This window comes from Fonsecaea monophora, assembly GCF_001642475.1.
Source record: "Fonsecaea monophora strain CBS 269.37 chromosome Unknown Scaff88, whole genome shotgun sequence".
Lineage (NCBI taxonomy): Eukaryota > Fungi > Ascomycota > Eurotiomycetes > Chaetothyriales > Herpotrichiellaceae > Fonsecaea > Fonsecaea monophora.
Genome location: NW_019174019.1, coordinates 42341 through 53311, shown reverse-complemented (window position 1 = coordinate 53311; position 10971 = coordinate 42341). Strand labels below are relative to the sequence as shown.

Genomic DNA, 10971 nt, shown 5'->3' with positions numbered 1-10971 from the left:
ACCCATCCACAGCCCATCCTCCCTCCATCCATCCATCCACACCAGATCCTCGCCCACAGCACATGCCGGTGATGAAATCGTTGGCTCTGAGGCGGTAGTCTTCTGGTACCATTGGACCAGTCGACGCCAGAAGCTCTCGCTAAAGCTTGCTGTTTTCAATTTTCTTCGATTGTCTCATCCCACCTTGAGGTTTTGCATCACCGCTCCTACTTTTCTACAACTCACCTCTTTCACTTTCTCTTCACTTCACCCTCACATTCCACCCTACACCACAATCTCTGCAACACCCATCTGGACGAGTCTCGAGCCTCCGGCGAGTTGCTAATTCGTCTCCAGAACCCCTAATATCTCGGCCTTCCCAGACTGATCTGAGACTGTCTCCAGATCAAATCTCGCTCCTCCACTCCGTTTCATCTCCTTGGTGCACAGCGCAGCCATGGCCTCGAAAGCGATTCCATCTCATCTCCGTCCTCACGGTGCAGCCAACGGTTCCAACGGTCCTGCACCAGCTGAGAAGAGACATCACGGCAAGACACAGTCTCATGTGGTAAGGGAAAATAAATACATTCCTTGATTCCTTGCTACTCCTCGTACCACATCACTCCCTGCCATCCACTATCCGAGATGCAAAATAGCATGACACGACGGCAAACTCCCTCCTTCCCATGACGCACGGACCCGTTTTCCGCATACCCCGGAGTCCGTTCTGGATGCCTGCCACCTCGTCTGGAAATCAATACTACGAGGTCATGGTGTTGGCGATCGGTCCATGTTGAAATGAGGTGTCAAACACTGTTTTGTATTCGTCATCTCATGCTTCTCGCAACATCCCTCGAATCTCCTGCTGGTGTTAATTGAAAAAGTTGCCTTGATCGGCTTCTTTGCTCTTGCTCTTTTTCCCTTTTTTCAATTTCTACACCTTCCCTTGTTCAAAATGCCGCTACTGGAACCTCCTCCGCCAATCGAGTTGCGCACTTCTTCTCTTTCTTCCAACTCTATCCACCATCTACCAGACCCTCTGCTAATCAAGTCTCCCGCAATGCAGGCCTTTGAGAACACCTCCACCAATGTGGCTGCCAGCCAGATGCGCAATGCCCTCAACAGCCTCGCAGACACGGTCAAAGACCCAGCGGAAAAGAAGAGGTTCGAGGCGGAAATGGACAACTTTTTCTCCCTGTTCAGAAGATATCTCAATGACCGGGCCAAGGGCAACACCATCGACTGGGCTAAGATAAACCCTCCAAATCCAGACCAGGTAGTCGCCTATGACGACTTGCCCAACAGCGACGCAGTCGAGTTCTTGAACAAGCTCGCAGTGGTCAAGCTCAACGGTGGTCTAGGTACTTCGATGGGTTGCGTTGGTCCCAAATCTGTCATCGAGGTCAGAGATGGAATGTCGTTCCTTGATCTTTCCGTCCGCCAGATCGAGTACCTAAACCGCACCTACGACGTCAACGTTCCGTTTGTTTTGATGAACAGCTTCAACACCGATGAAGATACCGCTTCCATCATCAAAAAATACGAGGGCCACAATATTGATATCCTGACCTTCAATCAATCCCGTTATCCTCGTGTCCTCAAGGACTCCCTGCTTCCTGCGCCCCGATCGTACGATTCGCAGCTTTCCGACTGGTATCCTCCCGGACACGGCGACGTTTTCGAATCTCTCTACAACAGTGGCATCCTTGATCAGCTCTTGGATCGTGGCATTGAAATCATTTTCCTGTCCAACGCAGACAACCTTGGTGCCGTGGTGGATCTACGCATCTTGCAGCACATGGTTGAGACCAAAGCCGAGTACATCATGGAATTGACCGACAAGACCAAGGCTGACGTCAAGGGTGGTACCATTATCGACTACGAAGGCCGCGCACGACTACTGGAAATTGCCCAAGTTCCCAAGCAATACGTCAATGAGTTCAAGTCGATTAAGAAGTTCAAGTACTTCAACACCAACAACATCTGGATGAATCTGCGAGCTATCAAGCGGGTGGTCGAGAACAACGAGTTGGAGATGGAGATTATTCCCAATGAAAAGTCGATCCCGGCAGACAAGAAAGGCGAGGCGGACATTTCTATTATCCAGCTCGAGACTGCTGTGGGTGCTGCCATCAAGCACTTCAAAAACTCCCACGGTGTCAATGTTCCCCGTCGACGATTCTTGCCTGTCAAGACTTGCTCAGATCTCATGCTGGTCAAGTCGAACTTGTACACCTTGTCACATGGTCAATTGATCATGGACCCCAATCGATTCGGCCCTGCACCGCTCATCAAGTTGGGCAGCGACTTCAAGAAGGTCGCGCAGTTCCAAAAGAGAATCAGCAGCATCCCCAACATTGTCGAGTTGGATCATCTGACTGTCACCGGTGACGTGAACTTTGGCCGTGGAATTGTCCTGAAGGGTGAGTGTCTACCACGTTTGAGGTCTTGCAGACATGCTAACTCGTTGTGACCACAGGTACCGTCATCATCGTGGCTACTGAGAACAGCACCATCGACATTCCCCCTGGATCAATCCTGGAGAATGTCGTGGTTCAGGGATCTTTGAGACTGCTTGAGCACTAGTTTGAACGCGTGTGGGCGTGCGTTATCTACTGTGCAGATGTGGCAATGGCTTAGTACCAACCTTTGATAGTGTGTACAGTGCCATACAAATTGTGGGATTGGATGGTGCGGGGAGAAGTTGTGATTCAAATGCTTAGACAAGAGATGATGTCATCCTCTTATTTCCCAAGATGGGAAGACGGAAAATGTGTGGAAAGCAGAAAGGGCATGGATTTGTCGGACGGCTTTTCTAGCTCTCATACTAATTAAAGGGTGTCATATGGCATTGTCAATGGAGCGAGACTGTCTGTTGTGTAACCCCGGGTTCTAATCGATATTGTCGACGATGCATCACAAAAGCTTCAACCTTGCCCACCTCCCGAGTAAACAGTGTGACGTCAATAGCGTTAGCTCTTGGCATGTTACATAAGTCCCACCGGCGAGTCGGATAAACTTTACCGAAACTATTTATTCCGGTGGTTAGTCATTTCTCCGGCGGGACGGGGCCACCAGGGCGGCACTTTGATATTCCTGGGCCGAAGGCTGAGGCTCAACCTTGCAGGTGCGATTCATGGATATCTACTGGATTATCTACCGGGGACGTTCGCAGTCGATCTCTGCACAGGCTCGTTCTTATTTTTTCTTCCTTCTTGATCCCGTTTCCGATGCTGTTGTCGAGTTATTCTATCCTATCTTCCTAGAAGAGGCAGGCTGAGCGGCTAGCCATCGCTGATATTGAGAGTTAAGGAGCGGAGGAAGCGGAGAAGGAGGAGAAGAAGAAGAAGAAGAAGAAGAAGAAGAAGAAGAAGAAGAAGAAGAAGAAGAAGAAGAAGAAGAAGAAGAAGAAGAAGAAGAAGAAGAAGAAGAAGAAGAAGAAGAAGAAGAAGAAGAAGGGGGAGCAGCAAAGACGACGAAGACGAGAACCAAAAGAAGAAAATTCCATAGGCACGAAGGGCGGACATAGGAGAGTGAGGTCGTGCGAATCGTCCCACTCGACGCACTGGTCGTATACAGTCTCGGAAAGAAGGAGGAGGAGGAGGATCAGTTGGCAAGCCAAAAAGCCGCCACAAAACTTTTTCGCCAAATAAACCCGCCGGAATCAGATCAGATCAGAAAAAGAGGACATTTAACAGTCCAAGTAACAGCAAAAACGAAAAAGAAAAAGGAAAGCCCGGAAAGGGAATAATGACCTCCACCACATCCAACACAACCGGCACAGCAAGTAAGACCACGACGTCCGGAACATTCACGCTCCTCCTCTTCGCGTCCGCGAGCACCTTTGCCGGCGGGGTCGAGACGCTCCGGCTCCCCGCGCCGACGACGCTGCGCGGGGTCTTTGAGGCTCTCGAGGCGCGGTTCCCGGGCATGCGCGACGCGGTGCTCCGCAGCGCGGCCGTGACGGTGAATCTCGAGTACGTCGACGTTGATCCCGACATCGACGCTTCTGCCGGGCAAAAGCGAGATGGGGACGTTGGGGGCGATGCGACGGACAAGGGTGACGGGCTGGAAATGGTGATCAACGCGGGCGACGAGGTCGGAATCATCCCGCCGGTGAGTAGTGGGTAGGTACTACCTACCTACAGTCCTACCTACAGGATGTATGGTACGCGGGATTATAGATAACCTGGTCACCCTGGTGAAAAAGGGAAAGGGTCGGATGTCACAGGTAGTATGGGTCAGGAGGAGTATTGGAGGGAGGAATACATTCGACGTCTCCGGAGGCTGTGAGATGAAATGGGAAGATACTCATTGATGCGTTATCGTGTACCAACTCACACTGTCCCAAGCACATATTATCTCGTACGTATCTTGCGCTTCGGTCACGGCTCACACGTTACTTAGTCGATGATAGTAATGGTATCTCCAGTTTCGCCGTCAGCATCAAAGCCTCCTCCCTGAGAGGCGGGGTGCCCCACTTCGAATTCTTCTTCTTCTTCTTCTTCTTCGCTTAAGTAGTTTAACTTGATAACTGGTTTAAATCTTCGACGACGCCCAATCTCTGATTCAAGACAGTTCCAGCACACGACGTTGTTGTTGTTTAGTATGTATACTCTGGACCCCCCAACAGTCTGCTTCGCGATGCAGGCCGCAGCCAACCTAGCCGACCAATTCTCGTGTGCTCGGAATATGCCAACACCATCTGGAGGATCCAAGAGCTCCTCAAAATTGTCGATACTAATGCATTCGGTCTTGGAGTTCACCCGTCTGGACCCACATAAGCACTCGCCACTTACACGGCTATCTTCGATTTCTTCGAGAGCTGCGAGGACATCGATGTCTCCGTACCAGCGACCTTTGTCGTGTACTGACACAACCGCCTCGACCTGGAAGATATCCTGGTCGATGTTGCCGACCTTGCTGGAGGAGAGAACCACGGGTACTCTCCATTCAGTCAGCGAGAGGTGTAAAGAGGTGGCGCCAAAGTTATCTTCCCGTCTGTAATCGTACGGGGCATGTTCCACGGCTCGAAAGTCTCTTGTCTTCTCTTTCACCATCACTGTTTCTGGGCTGACGAGAATAGACACTCCAGGGCGGCCGAGGTTGCCGGCTATCCTCCGAATAGCACAGCCAGATTGCGTTTGTGATGGGTCCGAGAGGAGCGATTCTGCAACGAAGATGGAGTTGCCGGCCGCTACCGCGAAGGCGCGATTAAACAGGGACGTGTCAATTGGATCGCCTCCCATTTCCATCATACAAACGCATGCAAGCGCATCTCGCCTCGAGATCGAATATGATGTGACATCTGTAACATCATACTCTAGGATACAGAAACGACTTTCCGCGATTTTGATGGGGAACGTCGCACAGGGGAATCGTGCATAGATTCTGAACAACGACGCCAAGCAGAAGAGGGAAATGTGGGTGGTCATTGCGAGTGGTTGTCGTTGCAGGGGCGGGAGGCAATCTTTGATTCTTTCCAGCCAGTTGGGGACTGAGAAATTAGTTCTAGAACGGAGATCCAGCCTTTATGGGGGTTGAACACTCACTGGAACGGGGCAGACTAGTTAAATGTCGGACGAGTTTGCCTTCGGAAAACTGCTCGAGTTGTGCGCGGTGCAGCGCCTCTTCAGACTTCAGAGCTGCCTCGTTTGCAATTCGGACGGAAGACAATGTCTCCAAATGGCGCTCATAAAGCGAAGCACTCTCATAGATGGTAAAGAGACCGATTTCTTGCTGCCTGACACTGGCGCTCCACACTGGGCAGAACAACCAAAGGCCCACCTCAGTTTTCTGCGAATACCCTAAAAGCCGGGGCTCCCGACGTTTCAGGGCCTGTACCAAGTAAGTATCTCTCTGGACTTTGTCTTCGTCCGGGACCTTGCTATACAACCGGCGTGATTTTAGGAAGTCTTCCCTCTTCAGAGACTTGGCTCCTTGAAACCCGGCATCGGATCTGGAAAGGGAAAGACTTCGCAGATAGAATGAGGATGGCAAAACACTCCATGTAATCAAGTCCTCTTCGCTGAGAGGCAGGTATTCGTCTGGGTCAATAACTCCAATAATCTCGATAAACGATGCTTGCCGGTGGTTCAATTCTTGCTGGAATCCTTCCACGACGTTGGGATTGGAAGTCACAACCCACCGTACGTGAACATCCTGTGGCCGCTGGCCATCAGCTACAGAATCTTGCTGAAGCGACAAATTTATAGGAGTGGCGGTAGCTAGAACAAGTACCTCGGTGTCTGCGATCTTCTCGAAATATTGAATGACGGAAAATGTCAAAATGTTGGTGCTTTCTGCTACCGATCGGACATGACGAAGGTATTCTTCCGAAGAAGAAGAAGGCATTGCCAGACCATTTGCGACGTGTGGGTCGCATAGCCCGAGAAATGGACTGATTTCCCGCTCCCAAGAATATCCAAGGAGGTTTTTCCCGCGTCTGCGACCATAACGAACTAGCTTCTCAAAGTCAGCAGATTCATCCTCGGATTTCTCTACCAGGAGCCTTGATGCCTTCATCAGGGGCTGTAGCCAGTGAAGATGCTGGTATTTCTCCTCCTCGGCCAGATCTTCGCCTTGATGTCGCTTTATCAGACTGTCGAGGGAACAGAACCATGAGGCGACATCAACCATCATATCGCAAGGCAGATTCCAGTGGAAAAGTAAGGATCCGAACGCGATAAGGCACAGCTCGTCCATCGTGATCCGATAGTTGTCATGATCCGTCTGAAGGCTGACAGGTTCTCCATAGTATCTGAGATGAGAAAGTGCCAGTGACCATTGAAACCCTGGAGAAACGGCGTCATCGTCTTTGAGCGATAAGCCCACGGTAATTGCGACAGAGGCTGGGAATAATGAATCCTGAAAGACCACTTTTTTCGTCTCGGACGAGAGGACGATGAGATCAGGATACAAGTGCCATGCCGACAATGCCAGCAAGACAGAGCTGTCGGTCGCATTCTGTGGGTTCCCGTTCAGAAGAGCTTCGAAGCCATTAATGCCCCTTCCCAGGCATTGATGATTTTGGCATACGTATCTTTGCCAGCGCTTACGGGCAGAGTGGTCAGATTGTCCAAGATCAGCCTGAGTTGCTTCAATTTCTTGATCATCACTTGGTCAGCTGTGATCAACCAAGCACGGACACTTGCATCAAAAGTGGCCAGATCCTCGCGCAAGATCTTTTGGTGAGCTGCAATGACTGCTTCGTTCATGACGAACCCTGTTGATTCGGCTGTGGCGAGCACTTCCTTTTGGCGGATTGCTACGATTTCTACCCAGAGTGCGACACTCAATTTTGGATCGTCAAATTTTCTTGCCAATAGGCATGCTAACAGCAACACCGCGAGGGATGCAGAGCCAGATGTAGCAGCTGCCCAGATGGAAGTGGCATCCGCCCCGACCGAGTCTTTGAACGGTCCATCTTGAGGCGTACCCGCGGGATTAGCACCGGGGGTCTTGATGATCTCGGAGACTCTTTGGCCGAAGGCACAGAGAAGCTTTGGGGCCTTCGGAGCAACGTGGGAGAATAATGCTCCTAGTAAACGAGCGGTCTGGTGATGAGAACCCAGCTCAGCCGTCCGTCGTCGCTGCAGCGATAAGGCAGAGCCAAGAGGTTGAAATTCGATGGGCGCCTCAAGCTTGACGAGGGAAAACCCCAAGTTCAGGTTGGCAAGGGAAATGGAGGTTTCATTGGTCCCAGACAGCATAGCATTTGTCACTTTCCCAAATATCTGAGACATTTCGACTGGTTACAGAGAAGCAGCCCGGCACGTCGACGCAGATTGTAGAGAAGACAGACTTCTTGATATTTCTAACGGATGAGAAGATGGAGTTTGAGGCTGAGCTGGAGCTGATCAGGCAGCAAGCAGCTAATGCGAACCAGGTGCGCTGCACGCGCCTCATTGTCTGTGAGGACGAATCAGGGGTGCAGAAGGGTTCGCGATGGTGCTGCGGCCGACCAAGGGGCAACATCCACAGCCTGACTGCTCGACGGAAATCCATGGCAGACTGGGTTGTGGCGTGATTGATGGAGTTGCGAGATAAGGGCCGGAGTGCAACAAGCAAGTCGTGAGAAGAAGAGTGAACAGAGCATTAAATGACCGGTAGGTACCTCGTATACCGTGGGCGCACCCAACGCAGCCACACGTGACTGCGCCCTCGATTCCAACCCTGCTGGGGAGGCAGAAGCGAACGGAAGAAATGAAACAGGCAATGGGGTTGAAGGAACAAAACACACAGCCATTCATATGTGACAAAGCGCTGATGTTGACACCGGATCATGGAATGAGCAGAAAGTCAACGACGCCAACGAACCCTCGGTGCGATTGAGCCCTTCCTAAACTGCGCCTCAGTGCAGAGTTTGAGTAGGGACGATGGACACGACGCAGGTACGCGAGACCAGGCCGGGGGCGCGAGGGCCGCTAGGGCATTATTACCATCGACATCCTTGCTTGGATTATGGCATCCATCGAGTCGGACCTACAGCGCTTCCCCGCGTTGACGGCATCAAGCATCAAGCCGATTCACAATCATGCCCGTCAGTCTGCCAAGCTGATGGTTCATGATGACCACCACAATCTATGCACACCCATTCCTCGCTGGCATATATAGCCCCTCCAAATTCTCGTCTGTGGGATTGCCTCAGATTCCTGACTGCGCGCGTTTAGAGTGACTAACAGCGTGACATGAATATGGCAAACACACTTTCCAGGGAAGTAAAGTCGCTGTTCAAATCCTTCGGCTCTTCTTCTCCTCACCCTGACGGCCTCTATCGCCCTGATGCCGTCGTGAGACATGCCGACACTGAAGGCAACATTTCAACGACCTTCTCCGCTGCTCAATCACCAGCGTCATCGCCAACTTCCCTGGAGCAACCCATCCTGATAGAACTCTTCCAATCACAAGGCTGCAACTCCTGCCCTCCCACGAACGACAATCTCATTGCCTTCGTTCAGCCACACCAGTCCTCGTACCAACATAACTCGACAGCTCGCTTTTACACCAGCCGATCCCCGTCCTCTTCCCCGACCACCCTCCCAAATTCGCCTCATGGGCCAGAGTACCTGTTGCTCACGTACCAAGTGACATATTGGAACTATTTGGGCTGGGAAGACACATTCAGCTTACCCAACAACGACGTCCGTCAGCGAGATTATGTCAGGAGGATGGGTCTGCGTGCGGCTTACACGCCGATGGTCGTGGTGAATGGACGGGGCGTCGGTGTGGGCAACACCACGGAAGATCTGGAGCGGATCGTACGGGCAGGACGAAAACCTGCCCACGAGACAGAAAGAGTTGGTATTAAGAGATTGTTAGAAGTGGGAGAAGACGGGCGGCTGGGGATCCTCGAGATCGATGCGACTGCTCTTCCACCGTCATACTCGCAATCTCCAGGCCACCACCTCGAGGGGTGGGAAATAACATACACATCCAGCTCACAACACGTACACATCTCGCGTGGCGAAAATGCTGGCCGGACGCTCCCACATCTCAATGTGGTCAGCGAGGTTCAAAAAATTGGGTCTTTGGAGCGTGGTACCAAGGAGCGTTTCCCATTCTCAGGGCAGAGCGAGAGGTGTGCGAGTGCTGGGAAGGAAAAGGTGGTAATTGTGCAGGACGGGAAGGGTGGTGAGACTTGCGGTATCCTGAAGCTGTAAATACTTTGAACTTTTGACACGACTTCTGTAACAGGGTCTGGATCAGACTTGCTGAGGTGTTCAGTCTATGCAGTATAGATTAATCCTGCATTTATTTCGACTTCAAAGCCCTATCACCGCTGTGTTTCTTACCGTGCACCCGTGTCGGTGAGGTAGTCATGTCAAGCACCAGTCTTGTACAAGGGATCCCTGCTGGCTCTCCGACTCATTTCCAGCAGATGACTTCTCCCTGAAGCGCGGCGTACCACGCCTCGGGACTGTCACCCCAAGCCCTTAAGCCGTTAACCATGGCGTCGATCTCAGCCTGGCTACGGACGAGTTGGAGCTCTCCCAGCCACTTTCGACCGATCTCACCTTTGAGCCGCTCGACTTGGATGTTGGCCCACCATTTGGATTCGTCGGGTGCGGGATGGCAGGTTGCGCCCGCGCGGACCTGCATCTTGGACCTCTCGAACCCGGCCTCTTGGGCCCACAGGTGAATTCGGCGGCCGGAGCCAATGCCTTGGGCCCCAGGGGACACTGCCTTGGCCATGGCTGTCAGAAAGGCTTCTGTCCCCGGGTTGCTAGGATGGTAGATCAGTGTGTCGGTCTCGCGCATGGCGAGCATGCCGCCTGGCTTGAGGATACGAAGCGCTTCCCGTATGACGCGGACGGGCGTGGGGATGTGGTAAAGCACCTGGCTGGTATAAACGACGTCGACCGAGTTGTCGTCCCAGGGTAAGCGGGCGGTGATATCGCCCACACGGAACGTCAGGTTAGGATGTTCGTTCCCTGGGGCCCCCGAGCGGGCTAATGTGATGACCGACTCCGCAGCGTCGATCCCAATCACCGACCCTTGAGGAACATGGGGGCAGAATCCTCTGGTGATGGTGCCGGGGCCACAGCCCAGGTCCACAATCGTGAAATGTGGCTGCAGATGAGGAAGCAAGAACGCTGCAGAGTTTTCAACCGTGCGAGACGCGTGTGATGCCACAACGGCCGCGCTGTGGCCTTGGGTGTAGGTCGACGTTGAAGATTGGGGCTGTGGGTTCATCGTCGGGAGTTCGGCCCGGTGTCAATATTTCGATTACAGGGAGGTTAAGCAGAGGATTGTGGGCCGGAAGAGGCAGCTATCGACTTTGCGGGCAAAGCTGAATGTCGCGCTCTAATTTGTGAGACCTGTGAAGTGCAAGGAATGATGGTCAGCGAAGCCGAGTACATCAGAAGAGGCCGCGGCGTCCCAAGTTGTACGCGCAAGTTGAAATCCCCAATGGCGAGCTAGTTTGATTGCAGGGCGCTTCGGCACAGCAGGGCGTATAAGTCCTCGTACACACCTGATCACACCCTTCGA

The 10971-nt window shown here is 52.4% G+C and overlaps 5 protein-coding genes across 5 annotated transcripts; 3 read left to right on the top strand and 2 right to left on the bottom strand.

Annotated features, from left to right (window-relative positions):
- Nucleotides 1-934: 934 nt before the first annotated feature.
- On the top strand, nucleotides 935-3632 carry AYO21_09224 (hypothetical protein; the record flags this gene model as incomplete). Its single annotated transcript, XM_022659162.1, has 2 exons — nucleotides 935-2402; nucleotides 3292-3632. 2 exons carry the CDS (start codon nucleotides 935-937, stop codon nucleotides 3630-3632), a joined length of 1809 nt encoding a protein of 602 aa, XP_022508519.1.
- Nucleotides 3633-3729: 97 nt separating this feature from the next.
- AYO21_09223 (hypothetical protein) lies at nucleotides 3730-4163 on the top strand (the record flags this gene model as incomplete). Its single annotated transcript, XM_022659161.1, has 2 exons — nucleotides 3730-4095; nucleotides 4140-4163. The coding sequence occupies 2 exons, from the start codon at nucleotides 3730-3732 to the stop codon at nucleotides 4161-4163; spliced, it is 390 nt and encodes a 129-aa protein (XP_022508518.1).
- Nucleotides 4164-4382: 219 nt separating this feature from the next.
- On the bottom strand, nucleotides 4383-7724 carry AYO21_09222 (hypothetical protein; the record flags this gene model as incomplete). The annotated part of the gene is made up of 3 exons (XM_022659160.1): nucleotides 4383-5476; nucleotides 5532-6945; nucleotides 7038-7724. The coding sequence occupies 3 exons, from the start codon at nucleotides 7722-7724 to the stop codon at nucleotides 4383-4385; spliced, it is 3195 nt and encodes a 1064-aa protein (XP_022508517.1).
- A 951-nt stretch (nucleotides 7725-8675) lies between these two features.
- On the top strand, nucleotides 8676-9641 carry AYO21_09221 (hypothetical protein; the record flags this gene model as incomplete). The annotated part of the gene is made up of 1 exon (XM_022659159.1): nucleotides 8676-9641. The coding sequence occupies one exon, from the start codon at nucleotides 8676-8678 to the stop codon at nucleotides 9639-9641; it is 966 nt and encodes a 321-aa protein (XP_022508516.1).
- A 205-nt stretch (nucleotides 9642-9846) lies between these two features.
- On the bottom strand, nucleotides 9847-10674 carry AYO21_09220 (hypothetical protein; the record flags this gene model as incomplete). The annotated part of the gene is made up of 1 exon (XM_022659158.1): nucleotides 9847-10674. One exon carries the CDS (start codon nucleotides 10672-10674, stop codon nucleotides 9847-9849), a length of 828 nt encoding a protein of 275 aa, XP_022508515.1.
- Between the last annotated feature and the right edge of the window lie 297 nt (nucleotides 10675-10971).